This window comes from Felis catus, chromosome D3, assembly GCF_018350175.1.
Source record: "Felis catus isolate Fca126 chromosome D3, F.catus_Fca126_mat1.0, whole genome shotgun sequence".
Taxonomy (NCBI): Eukaryota; Metazoa; Chordata; class Mammalia; order Carnivora; family Felidae; genus Felis; species Felis catus.
In genome coordinates, this window is record NC_058379.1 from 56,181,327 (window position 1) to 56,195,956 (window position 14,630).

General features: G+C 38.9%; 1 protein-coding gene across 33 annotated transcripts in view; it reads left to right on the plus strand.

Moving 5' to 3' along the window:
* Positions 1-14,630, plus strand: part of DTNA (dystrobrevin alpha) — a 355,973-nt gene that overhangs the window by 297,252 nt on the left and 44,091 nt on the right. For 20 of the 33 annotated variants that reach the window (XM_019815144.3, XM_023241871.2, XM_019815145.3 and 17 more), the window contains 2 exons: positions 5,427-5,504; positions 6,065-6,157. The exons of 11 other annotated variants lie outside the window; for them this stretch is intronic. In XM_019815144.3, coding sequence (XP_019670703.1) covers positions 5,427-5,504; positions 6,065-6,157 — 171 coding nt within the window. The remainder of the gene's footprint in view (positions 1-5,426; positions 5,505-6,064; positions 6,158-14,630) is intronic. 2 more of the 33 variants (XM_019815152.3, XM_019815166.3) reach the window with 1 other exon arrangement.

Consider the following 14,630-nt stretch of genomic DNA (forward strand, 5'->3'; position numbering starts at 1 on the left):
TCAGTTACGTGCATGGGGAAGGCACACCATCCACCCCAACCACTCCGCAAATCTGGATTCTTCCCAGTGGAGCAGCATTTGTGAGATTTGTGTTGGTCGACTGATTGGTCAGCTGGTGGATTGGTTTGGGTTTTCAACCACAGAAAGGCTAATCCACTGTGTGTTTTTCAATTTTTTTCCAACACTTTGCTTATCCTAAGATGCTTTGCCTCACAACCCAGATTCGTTCATCAGACTTAAAACAGTCACACCTAAATTCTAAGCATTTGTGCTTTGGTAATCAGAAGCGAATTGAAATAAAATCGAGGCATTGAATTGGCTTCTGAAAATCAACGTTTTCTCCATGGTTCATTTTTTTCTAAGATTAAAGCCCATCCTTTCCAGTCAGGAAAATAGATACACGTATAAATCAGCATCGTAAAATAGACAAACTTATAAGCCGACCACCCTGAAGGTTTCTTCACTCTTTTTCACTCTTTATGTTGTCTGAAATTTCATGAAATTTGAAATAATTACTGTTTGAAGTTAATTCTTTATTCCTGTGGCCCCAGAGCTCCACTAATGTGCTAGTTTTATTTTCAAATTGCAAGTACACTGGTCTTTACAATCCACTCTGTTTCCGTACAAAACTATTAGTGCGTGATTACACCTGCAGCCACCTCCCTTCCGCCCTTCCATGACCTTTATTCTCTTCCTGCGGCTGCTTTAGTTCTTCTCTGTGCGTGCCTTGCACCCAGCAAACTTTTCTAGATGCTCTTTTGGCTAAAATGCAATTGACACAGCTTGATGGTCTCTGGGGGGACGACATAGTAAATGTAGTGAATCACATATGGCCTAAGAATTCTTATTATTTCCTCCACAGTACCTGCTTAAAAGGTGGTCTGGCTTTCATGCCAGCCTGAGTTGATGACAACTAATTTTCCCGCCGAAACATTGAGCTAGTTTTATGCTTGTTTGCTGATTTGTAGGGGGCAGATGGTTTGTCTCAGATCTCAGATATGGAAAGCTAGAGAAGGAAAGGAAAACAGAATTTGTCCAGAAATTATCTCGACAAAACTGACTTGTGGACACTTTTTTATGGTTTTTAACTTAGTTTAATGCCCTTGGTGCTAGTCTGGGTTAAGTATAGTGAGAGAAATTAAATAAAAAACAGCTTTTTTGAGATATAATTGATGTACAATTCAATGAATATATTTAAAATAAGTGCACAATTCAGTAAGTTTTGACATATATAAACAATGCCGTATGTGCATATACACGTATGTGAATGTGCACATTAAATGTTCATATATATTATGAACATATATGTTCATAAGTGTGCGTGTACACACGTAGAAGTATGGCTATACACGTATATGTGTGCATGTGTTTACATACATACATGAGAAGCAAAATTTTGTTCACGATTAACAGTTACTTCCGAAGGGACCAACTTCCATGCTTCACCTGTCTGAACACCACGCAAGGTTATCAGTTATTTAAAATCAATAAAAATGAATATATCTGTTTTTAATTTGCCATTATTCACATATCATTTTCCATTTAACCATTGTGATAAGAATTATTTTACCTTACATAATGTGTTTATGTAATACTGCTGCTCTGTGAGACTACATCCAGGACTTTTATTTAAATTCTTTTATTTTCATGTTTAATAAAAGAAAAAAAATGTTTGACCAGGGCTAATATAGTAACACAGCATAAACAAAAGTGGCTTTTAAAACCATATTTCAGGTGTAAGCAAGACTCCGGGGAACATTTCTGTGTGATCATGTTACCTTAGACCACCCCAAAAATGTTTGCGCTTCAGCAAAAATGCTGACACCTGTTGTCACCCTTCAAAACCGAAGGTGAATTTTAAATAAATGAATATGAGACATTTTGAACTTGCTCTATTGTTCCAGAGCTCATTTTATCATTGTATGTGTGCATATGAAAAAATTTGGGAAAAGGCCATTTATCTTTATATAGTTGCTGTTTTCCAGAAGTCTGAAAAGGAATTAGTAAGAACATACAAAATTTTTTAGAAACAAAAAAACCTAAAGGAATATTTCCTGCCTTTTTTTCTTCCAGCAGAGCACATAAGCTGCAAATTTACCTGGTCATACCCTCCAGGGTACGATGGTCACCACAGCCGTTAATGTTAGTGTGTGCACAGAGGAATGAACTTACACAATGCCAGGGACCTGGTGGGGGGAAAAAAAGAAACAGTGAGAAAAAGAGATATGTGTACAGAGTTTTAGAGATGGTGACCCGGCTTTTCCTCGGGACTCAGATTAGAAAAGATTTATCGTACATGGTCAAGAGGAGCTCCAACTAGTTCCCACCTTCAGAAATTAAAAGGAAGGACACATTTTGATTTGAGAACAAGGCATATAGAAGAAGGAGAGGCTTTTACAGATAGAGTTGTGTGCAAGCCATTGCTGCATTTTTGCACACTGACATGCCGAAAGCATTATTTCAGGGGAAGAATGTAGGTTTTAATGTGCCTGATCCCAAAGCCCACAGTGAATTGGAAATATGACCTAACTTCCCCACACAAACAGCCAAGCTACAAAATGAAAGGTTAAAAATCTAGTATAGTCTGTAAAACATGGTGAGTGTATATTGCTTTGAAGAAACGATAATAAACTATGTATTGTTAGTCTCCTCACAACTCAGGAGAAAAGTTTTTCACTCTGCTTTCCTTCCTCGGGCTCTTTGGGAGCCACAAAAGAAATTCTGGTGAAGATACTTCACATGAAAAGTCTTTATAGACCCAAGCCTTAGGTGAAACCTGCCTCTCCTGTCAACTCTGTAAGTTCTTGATCCATTCCATTTAGAAAGAGTGGCTTTTTTTTTTCTTGTCTTCATCATGAACTTGGCTTCCTCTGTACATGGTTATATTTTTGGCTTCCCAGAATTTGAGAATTTGAGACTAGTTCTAGGAAGTACCGAAACTATGTGGACAATGAGTACCAAAAGTCAGAAATGCTCTTGGCCCTCGATACTAAGAGCTGTAGCAAAATGAAGTAAATGGTATATTTCCACAAACTCATCAATGCAGAGAGTGTAATTTCCATATTTTCCAAGAACTGGTTTTCCCAAGAAGTCATGGGGGAGGCAGAAAAAAACATAAAAGAATTTTAATGATTTCTTCAAACCCACACTGCCAAGGGCCAGTGCAAAGAAAATGACAACAAAATGAAAAGAGATGTATGCAGATAGAATGTCTGCTCCTCCTCCCTTTGAAGGAGCAAAGGATTTGGGAAGAAGAAGAAGAAAGGAAGAAAAGGAAGAGAAGAGGGGAGACAGGCAAATGGAGTAGGGGAAGGAGAGAGGGGCTCAAAGAATTAGGAGGAAAAGAATAAGGCCACCAAAGGACAACCTGGGCCACTGCTCGTTTCCGGAAATCAGCAGACTTCCTCCTGTGCTAGTGCCTGGCAATGACCAAGTGGCAGGATGCACTCCTGGGGCTCTGCGCACACATCACCTTCTTCCTGTGAGACTTCACTGGAGTAATTGGTGGCAAACGCATCCTCACCGTTGATCCTCTTGTGTTTCTTTTCTTTAGTGGTCCTTTCTTTCTTCTTGTGCATTCAGCACCAGAAGTTGTACCTGTGTGATTATTCGGCTTTTGATTTAAGGAAATACCATCACAATTTCTGGGATTCGAGGGACAAAAAGCATAACAGGGCAGAAGTAGTTAAGTTTGGAAGGAAGAATTATTGATGTTTCACGCCATGTTTTTAGTGGTCTTGCAGGGATTGGAAACCAATTATATAATAGCTACATCGATCTTGAGTTCTAAAACAAAAAGTTGGGGAGGGTGGTAATTGGGCAGCAGAGAGACTGTAGTTACTGGATAACGAATACAGAGGGATATGCTTCAGGAGACAAGGTTTGGAATGCTGTTTTGGTGGGATGATGGGAAAATACCAACAATGATGGTGGCGTAAGGTGGCTATTTTGTCCTAATGGACAGTTTCATCACCTTAGAAGGGGAAGATCAAAATGCTGGGGAAAAAATCATTATGTTCATCAAGAAATTAAATTCTCCTAGAACATTAATCATTTCATTCTTAAAGTCAATTCCATTTGTTAAGTAATAGGTGCATCCCTGAAAAGCTAAGTGAGATCACACATTCAACAAACATGAGTGCCTACTCTCTCCTAGACATTTGCTTTATAAATCAAATTTTATTTTTAAGTTTTCCAGCGACCTTATAGTACATACAATACTAAAACAAGAATTCTAATCACAATATGCATAATCCTAATGTGATATTTACTTGCACATTTGTATTTTTTTGTGTGTGTGCTTCATGGTCTGAAAGAGTGATACTTTGTAATAAATCCTTAAAACTCATAAAGTTTTTAAGATTTTAACTACTTTACAAGCCATCTTAATACATACATACATTTTAGAACTTGTTGAAAAGTTGGGCAAGTTTTTGATAAAACCTCGTAATTTCAATCCAAGAAATTAACAACTTGCCACCAAACAAATCAGGCAGTTAATTTTTGTATTCACCATGAAAGGGGTGGGTGGATAGTTTTAGGTCCACCAGTGTTACAGGGAAAAAAATTCTTAACCTGCAAAGGAGCAAGTTCCCTTTAAGTGCATTTACAAGTACAATTGTAATACTAACAATCAATACCATTTTCCCAGTGAAACATGACCAGTAGATCTTGGGTCACTTTGGCATGGCCACACTTTATGAATTATTACTTCTATTTCTATTTATCCCTTAATAAAACTATACTTTAAACTTTTCAAACTGGCATTTAAATTACTAAATAAAATGAGTATTCCTCATAATGAACCTAAAATGTTAAGAATTTGCTATAATGATAGGATTCTAGTCACCAGTTACAGACACAGGGAAGATGAATATATATTTATAAGGAGCAAAGGTCTATTTCTCTGTTTCTCTGAAAGTTTTCTTTGCAGCTTCTCAGCAAGGGTCAGGTGACTTGTGCCTGGAGTGGTAAAGCACTTCTAATATGACAGCGATCTTCTAACTAGGTAATTTTCAAGTGTGTATTCAACTCAGAAAGTTGGACAAAATAGGGAAGGCTGGAGAAGTGGGATCTAAAGGCTGGCAGGATTTCGTGAACTATTCGACTGTTGACATGATAGTCTGTAATGAATGTTGAATGGATTTTCATGATATCCAGGCAATGCAATCTATTTGTTAAACAAATTGCAGAGGTCAACCCGTGGATCATGGATGGTTGTGTAATTGCAATTATGGTTCTCGGGCCAGGTTTCTACTCCTAGTTCAACTCTGTGGAAATCTGCAAACATCTTGAACATTTCAAAATACCAAGAGAGCTGTCCAAATGGAGCTTGGATCTAGACTTGGGAGTGTCTGTAGCCAGTTCTATTCTTGAATGCATTGCTGTGTTTACCCTCTTCTTGGCTTTCCCATCTTATTAACTAGCTCTCCTCCCAAGGACAGTGAAGTAGAGCAGAACAAACTGCTGGCTAGGGCTGCTCCAGCTTTTCTGAAGGGCAAAGGGTAAGTTAAAGCCAGAGTGTCCTGAAACCCTGAATTAACTCAACTAAAAGTGGAGATTCCTTGTGTCAAAAATGCTTTGTGTTTGAAAGACCGTCTTTGATTTAGCAAAAGCAGCTCTATTATAACCCAACTAACGGCACCAAGTAGTTCTTTTGAGTAGACACATCTGTGTAATTCACTTTCCCTGATTTCCTTTTTTTTAAAATGACTAAACTTCAGATTTGATTTTCCAAAGGATACTTACTCTTTGCTTGCAACCCAATCAATGTGTTTACCGTACAGATGAATTTCTTGGCTTTACTGGCTTGAAGAATGCAATTCTGTTTTCTTAAAAGTTACTTTACCTAATTGGAAATCTTTATTTTTAAACTTAGTGAAATGAAATTGTGTATTTCATTGCTTGGATTTTGCTTGGGTTTTTCATAGAACATCACTTATTTTTCCTCTACCTGCTTGCTTTTCCAAATGCTTTTTCTATCACGAACCCACTCCCACCTGCTTTGCCTATTTCTGTCCGCCTCTCCTCCCAACACCCTTTCTTTCCTCCTTCCCTGTTTCAGGATACAGTACAGCCTGAATGTGGCAGACAGGCTGGCTGATGAACATGTTCTCATCGGGTTGTATGTCAACAGGCTCCGGAACAACCCACCATGGTTAGTGCAGGTTTGGCTGCTTGACTGTCCTTAGACAGGGTAACAGTCTGCTCCCTTGACAAGAAGTCTCAGCAAGGGGCAAGTGGATGCCCTTAGTGTCCTAAGGGTCACTAAGTCATCTTTGAATTGATTCAAATTAGACATCCTTCATGACGTTAGTTTGAACACTTCCCACTCATATACCATAGAATTCATATCCTTGTTTAAACATAGCGAAAGGCAAAATTTGTGTAAATGGATGCCATGCTAAATATTAGCCTTCAGTGGATGCCGGACTCTGGGTCTCCCCAGTTGATTGTATTATATGTGCCACGTCAAATGCCCGCAAAATAGTGATGCAAGAATTTTCTTATTCCAAGGACATGGATACCTCCACTGATTTGGAAGACAATGCTCCATTAATTTAAGATTGAAGTAAAAGAGAGGAAAAGTGACAGGATGGGATCATACCATGGAAATCATTTCCCTAACCATAACAGTGGGAGAAATTGTCTTTCAACTCTTCTCTGGCTTACAAATGTTTCTGGGTAGCCATCCTGATAAAGTCTGCTTTCAAGTCCCAGAATATGCAAAGCTTTCTTCCAAATGTGTTAAAATGTACGAATTCAGATAGCCCCTGTGTATTCAGATAAAGGCATTCTTAAAGATTTTCTCTTTCTATTTTAATTGCGATGTAGGAGATTCCTCTCATTGGTTAAAGTTACTCGGTTGTGATAATATACATTGAGTAAAAATGAAGATAAGTGGACAGACTATGTATTTATCATATGTTTCAGCCTAGTTTAGACTCCTGATTTACAAATGTGTTTACCCGTTTCTTAGAAATATGTGAATTTTGCTTAGTAACTCTAACTTTCTCTGAACTAAAAGCCAATGGACTTCTTTTTTTTGTAATTATTAACTATGAAGTGAACCAAGGGATTAAATTGCCTTTAAAATAGCTGGCCTCCTTTCCATTACAATTTCACAAAAAGCATCCCTGAAACACATGATGGCCATTACTCAGTCCTCATCACCTTTGCCACTTGGTATTGTTAGCCACTTCTTTGTTTCTAGAACTCTCCTTCCTGGACTGTTTCCTGTTCCCGATGCCTGTAACTGTTCTTACGAAATTAGTACGTGAGATGTTTTAGGAGATAATGATGTACATCTATTAGAAGTTACATATTTACCTTAATTTGTATCTTAAAAATATATAAGCAGCACCCTAGTTTCATTTTATACCATGTCCTAGTTTCACAAAGATAAAATTAAATAGCACTCTTCGGTTAACCCCACCTTTTGTTCAAAGTTGCCGAGCTTGTAGGTCACACAGTTCCTCTTCTTTATTATATCTCAGCCTCTCAAAACTACGAGCGAGAAGAGTGACAGCTTTAATCTTGCTCCCAGTGAATTTGGTTCCCCAATGTTATATGGTATCTGAAACAATAGAACTAAATATGGAATTACCAAAAAAAAAAAAAAAAATGTATTGACAGTCCTCAAAGAAGAAGTCAATACAGATTCAATTGTGTCTGAAGGCAAAGCTGTGGTCTCACACTGTGTCCTCTCCCCCGTAATTCTGAGCACATTCCAGCTACTTCCAGCACTCTTCTTTGACCTTTTCTTAATTAAATTTGTGAGAAAGAAATCTCCAAAGAGGAAATCTCACAGTTTGTCACCACCAGCCCTTTTCCCTACTCAAGTGATTGATCACAATGACTTGATGGTCACTTAAGACAGTAAAACTGTCTCAGCAGAGACACCTCACATCTGCTTGATGAACGCAGGAGGCCATATCTATTTGGAAAACAAAGCAGAATTTAAGACTGACCAACGAAGCCGACTGCTTGTGAATAGCTGTTGCCCTCCGTATTTCTCAATGCTTTCTCCTGTTCTTAAAAATTCCCAACTCTCTTTTGAATTTCTCATTTTTCCTGTATTTCCTTTTTGTTGAATTAGATCCTCACCATTCCCCACACTTGCCGTGATTATATAAGTGACAGGGTGATGTCTCACCTTCTCTGTCATAATAGTTATAATGCTTCACCATCATTCAACTCTGGTGAGATATGTCAGGGTTATAATCCTAACAGCTACTGTTTTTTAAAACACATGCTTCCTGCTAAGCACTGTGTCAAAACCTTATTTACATAATTTCTCCTAGCCCTTAATGTAAGCCTGTAGAGTAAATACATTCATCCCCATTTTGTAGATCAGTAAAGGTATCAGTTTACAGAGTTCACGTGACTCTCCCACAGTCATACAGCTACAAAACAGCAGATCCAGGATTTAACCTACCTCATCCCAAACACCTAACTACTCTGCTACATTGCCTCTTATAAAACCTACATAAACAGAAAGCCCTCCAGAAAGCTTTTCGTGACACTGCTCCCCACTGCATCTACCCTGTATCTATTTCCTGAAGTTGCAAATCCTACTACGTTATTTTTATTTCATTTTGACAGATATTTTGAGCACATACTAGTAATAGGAATGGTGATTGTGTTACCATTTTTGTATTTAGTCTATGCATTGTTGTTTCCCATTGTAATTACAACCTTCAAAAGAGTAAGAATTTTGTCTTCAGTCTCTTGTATCTCATCATGGCAACCTGGATATGAATAATACATTTTACATTACTGGAGTACTTTGAAAATTACAGAACCCTTTCTTACACATTATTTGCTCGTCAAAGCTCTATAAGTTTGGATATTATCAATTCTATTTCACTGAGAAGTAAATGCTAGCTCTGACACATTAAGAGACTTATCCAAAGTCACATGCTAGCAAGGGCTTGTGCAGAGGTCTTCTGACACTGGGTCCCATCTATTTTCCACCCCATTCTTCAGGCTCCTTATTTGCACATCCTTCATGAGATGGTCTACAGATAGGAACCTAACCGCTGTTCTTGATTAAAATATTTGTTTTGTCATTATTCTGTATGCTCCTGCTTAACTCTGGGGGACTTTTCCCCATATTAAGGACTTAATACAATGGGAAACTGACTCATTTGTAAATAGTCTGCTGCTAAATTAGAGAAACCCTTGTGTTCTTGCTGGTTCTGATGTCAGATAAGCCAAATAAATGAACTGTGGCTCAAGGGAGAATTCCTGCTGTCTTCCTAATTCAGTGAAGTCTTAAAAGCTTTAACGGTTTTCAGCCACCTTTTCCAATGGGGGAGAAGGGATATCAAAATGTAATGAGTTGAGGGCTTTTTCTGCCCTTCCCTAAAGCTTATCAAGTGCTGGCCTTGATAGTGGTTTATTGGGACCAACTGATGGGCAGACTAAGAAGATGGGAAACCAGCCCAGAACTTCCAACTCTACCCAACTCTACCCAACTCTAATTATATCCTTGATACCATATGCATAAGCTTCTGACATAGTATTCTCAGCTCTGAAAAGACCCCCCTCTGTAAGGGAGAGAGTGCAGTTAAAGGCTACAGTCTATCCTTTGATGTCATGATCAATTACTGTCACTTAATTAGACCCCTGATTGCACATAAATAGGTTAAAATTTTTTCTGCTTATGTTTTTCTCTTAAGAAAATTTATTTAAATAATTTTTATATTGTATAAATATCCATACCAATAAATTATATATTTGATTCCATTTCTGGATTTCATAGATGGTGTCTAAATTATTATCGACTTGCCTGCTTAAAACCTTTTAATAGATTTCTACTGCACTTGGTTTGCACCCCAGCCCTGACCATGGCCTACAGGCCTGTGCATGACCCAGCCCTTGCCTAGCCCCATACCAGCCTCAGTGTCATGGGCTTCTCCCAACTCAGTCACAATACTCAGCAGCATCCACTTTGATCAGTCCTACAAACAGTTCCTAAAACTGCCTCAAGACCATGTTACTAGTTCTACCCTATGCCAAGAACATTCTTCCCGTTTGACCCTTGACATCTCCTGCCATACACCCATGCTCTGACCTCCCTTACGTAAAGGCTGTTTCTCTGGCTTCAAACTCAGATTAAAGCCATCTCCTTAAGTAGGTCTCCCATACTAGTCTGTATCATGGCCTACCATTTATTTCATTCTTTCCAGAACTGCAATCATTGGTTGATAAGTTGGTTGGTTGATTAGTTTACCAGCTATCTTCGCCGTGAAGCAGGGAGTTTCTCTGACTTGTTCATTGCCATATCTCTGGCACCTAACACAGAGCCTGGCACACAGTAGGTGCACAATAAATACCTGTTAATGTCATGGGATATTGATAGTGCTATCGGTATAAAATTCCCTCTCACCCTAAACAAAATTATTAGAAGTTCTTGGAAAATCTTTTTTACTAGTAAAATAAAGATTTCTACTTTTAAAATAAATCACCTATTATAAATTAGCCCTTTAGTTGAACATTTTGTGTAAGAGTATAAAGTAGGTGAAAAAGCAAAGTATTCAGCTTTGCCTATGGAGCAGTGGTAAACCTGGGTAACCCAAGTATCAACAATTCACTGACATGGGGAAAATGACTGATGGGGGGCAAAGAAAAAAGAAAAACTAAAAGTGATATTGGGAAAGAATCTATTCGTCACTTTAACGTTCTCTGATTTCTTCCACTTTGTATTCGTTTTCTAGAGCTACTATAACAAAATACCACAGACTTTGTATCTTTGACAACAGAAATTTATTTTCTCACAGTTCTGGAGGCTGGAGGTCCAAGACCAAGGTGCCGGCAGGGCTGGTTTCTCCTGAGGTCCCTCTCCTTGGCCTCAGATGGCTGCCATCTTGCCGTGTTCTTACATGGCCTTTTTTCTGTGCAGAAACATCTCTAGCTCTCTTCCTCTTCTTATAAGGACACCAATCATATTGGCTTAGGGCCCCACCCCTACGACCTCATTTTACCTTAGTTAACCTCTTTAAAAGACCTACTCCAAATACGGTCACATTCTGAGGCACTGGGGGTTGGGGCTTCAACACATGAATTTTGGGGAAGACACAATTCAATCCATGACAACATCAACACTAAATCCACTGAAGTGTATGCCTTTAATATTTTTAATATGTAAGCTAAAATATGACCCTTTTTAGTAAAGGTTGATTTTGAAAAATATAAATGTGTCGCAGTCTGTTGAAAGAAAAAAAATTATTATCTGCACTCACTGATAGTATCTCTTTGATATGAGTTTTAATTTCTGTATTAATACTATTTTTTTCTTCCATAAGATGTTTAGGAGTTTCAGGTATAAAACAAGGCTCCTAAGAAAGGTATTCTCTTAGAATTCTAGAAATATCAATCTGAAGAATATCATACCACCAGCGTGCATATCTGCATTGGCTACATTGTACACAGAAGTTTTCTCAGAATACTCAGATGGGAAATTGATTTTAAGATGAGCTCATTTCTCGGGGCCCCTGGGTGGCTCAGTCAGTTGAGTGTTTGACTTCAGCTCAGGTCATGGTCTCACAGCTTGTGAGTTCAAGCCCCGTGTTGGGCTCTGTGCTGACAGCCTGGAGCCTGCTTCAGATTCTGTGTCTCCCTCTCTCTCTGCCCCTACCCTACTCGCACTCTGTGTCTCTCTGTCAAAAATAAATAAACATTTTTTTAACTTTATAAAAAAAAAGATGAGTTCATTTCTCTGATTCTAATACGTTTTCAGTTTCCATGGAAAACAAGAGAGACACTACCAATCCGATGAGGTCATTGATGCAAATTAGCTAGTGTAGAACTAGGCACATGGGGGAATGACTCAATAGTGATTCCTTATTTAATTTGAATAAGATTAAAGGCATACAATAAAGTAGATTTAAAATCTCCTATTGTAAAACCTGTCCATTATAATATGGTAGAAAAAAATGATAGCTCATGGGTATTCATCAATATTGTTAACTGGATGACCTTCAGAGTATGTTTTCTCCAAGTGCGCTCAAATAAAAAACTTGGCATGGGACCTGGTCTCATATGTTGCTTGATAAATTGTATAAAAGGGACATTTGATTACAAATAAATGGCAGTGTTGCCACTTTGGGGAAACAAGAGAAAGCTGTCACTGTTCAGCTAACTCGTCCCTCTGTTTAGGAAATCAGAAATGTAAAGTCCACCTAGTGCTTCCGTAAAATCTTACATTGATTCAACTACATGGTCTTACTTCTTTTTTGGTATACCCTAGAATACTGGCCAGTAACCAACCAAACGTTCGAGAGCAAAAAGCTAAGTTATAGGTAAGGAGATGATCATGCAAAAATGATCATACTGAGACAGTGTTACCTGCTTTGTAGAGGTAAACGTAAAAGGAATACTCCCATAGAGTCTCACCGTGTGCCCTGGCACTGCTCTAAACGGTACATAATAATCCTCCCAGCACACCGGGAGGTATATTATCACTATATCCTTATATTATAGATGAAAGAACTGAAGCACAGAAAGGTTAAGTGATTTGCCCAAAGTCACACACTTGTAACTAAGAGGGCTGAGGTTTGAATTCAGAAATGATCCAGTCCCACCTCCACCCCTAAGAGTATTTCTTCTGAGTGGGAGCTTACCTTTTTCAGATACCATCATCTGCTTTCCTAATCTTTAAAACAACAACAGAATTTGAACCAAAGAGAATTTGCCATGACTACAGGTGGGGAAGATCTGATGTTGATAAATATGAAAGAGTGTAAGGACATTTCTGTGAACCTTAACACCTATAAAGAGCAGATAAGGAATCTGCATCCGGCAACTGAGTGTATCTTGATTCCAATTCCGCCAAATGTGAATACTTCACAGTTCAATTTTAGACGGCATGGTTAGTGTTAAAGTACTGTGTTTTATCTTTACCCTTCTGATTCTCCCAGTGTTGAGAATGCACGCAGAGCCAAGAAGGATATAGAAACGTGGACCAAAGTCCATGACGCTGCAAGCCAGAGAGCTAGCCTGTATTTGTTCTTTTGTCCAACTAACGCTTAGGCACTTCCTGCTGTGTTCCAAGTGCTGTGCTAAACATTCAAGGTCTAATGGTGACAAAATGGAACCATTCTTTCCTCAAAAAAGCTACAGTTTAGTAAAGGATAAAGACAAGTGAAAAAGCAATGAGAACGCAAAGGGTAACAGGTACAATAAGGGCAGTGAGATGCCGTGGGATATGTGAGGAGCAAAATCCCGAATTTAGAGGTTGGAAGTGAGGGTAGGAAATGGCAGCTGAAGCCAACAGCAGGATGATGAGGAATCAGCCAAGTGGAAGCGGGTGGAGGAGGCAGAGAGATCGTTCAGAGCAGAGAAAATGTGGAACTTCTTGAGGAACTTGACCCGGTAAGGCTGCTAGAGTACCAGGGGTAAAGGATGAAGCTAGATTATGCAGGACCTTCTGAGTCTTAAGGAGGAGTTTGAAAACTGAGAACCCATTGAAAGATTTTATGCATAGGAGTGTTACAGCCAAATTCATTTTTAAAAGATCACCGACCACAGGATGCAAAATGAATTGAAGCGAAGACTAAGTCTAAAATGGGAAGAACCTATTGAGAGGGCTTCATGACAATTCTGGATGACAGTGGCCTGGAACACACCCGTGATCATTGGAACGGAAGGAAATGGAGAGTTTGAAGAGGGTAGAATGCAAGGCCTTGGTGTTACAACAGTGAGCTGGTAAAGTCAGGGTCTCCATAAAGGAGTTTGAAGGCATCCCTATAAGGATGCCATTATCCTGGTAAGTTTTATCATTATTATCCAGGAAGATTGCCATTTCATGATTTCCTATATTTTCCTTTTAAGCCAGTCGTTAAAGAGACACCAGTTGAAACTTTGAGAATTAGTTCATTTCCCTCCGCGTTCGTTAGTCCCCTAAAACCACTTCTTGGGCCCCAGAATCACTTTGCTCCTTTCCGCCCCACCTCTCTTCTGCTCACTGTGCTCCCGAAGACCTGAACGGGCTCTATTCCCATAGCATGTTGCTCTCAACCAACTGCGAAACAACCTGATCAAGTAAACCTCCACTTCAGAGCGACTAGGAATGCCTTCTCAAGTGGTAATCCTCCTCTCAGCTGTTTGCATTTTAATAGAAGAGTAGTGCCTGAGTCCCAGTGGCCTTAAAAAATTAATCTCTGGTGATAAAATTCCTTTCACCCATTCAGGAAGATGGAAAAATATTAAGAGAAAACTTAGAAGTATTTCCACTGCCCTTTAGACCACATTAGTATTTGGTTGACTGTCCTGCCTGGGAAGTCAGTACAGGCTTGTAGAGAAACCAAACAAATGTGAACAAACCCTAGGTTCCCAGAAACCTTTGCTAAATCACAGTTTAGTAGGCCCTACCTCAGCCAAGGCCACTTACGTTTCTTAGGATTCCATTTTTGATCACTAGCAACACACAATGGCCATGCATTTAAGGTAGAAAGTGGAGAGCTTTCAAAATAATAGATTTTTCTGCTCTGAAATACAGTCTACACAGCAGCCACTTTTCAATTCATCATGGTCTTGTAACAAGATTACTGATTATAAAGTCTTGAAATGAATAGCCAGGGATGGAAAAAGTGTTGGAATCGGTATTTCTCTAACGATTTGGGGAT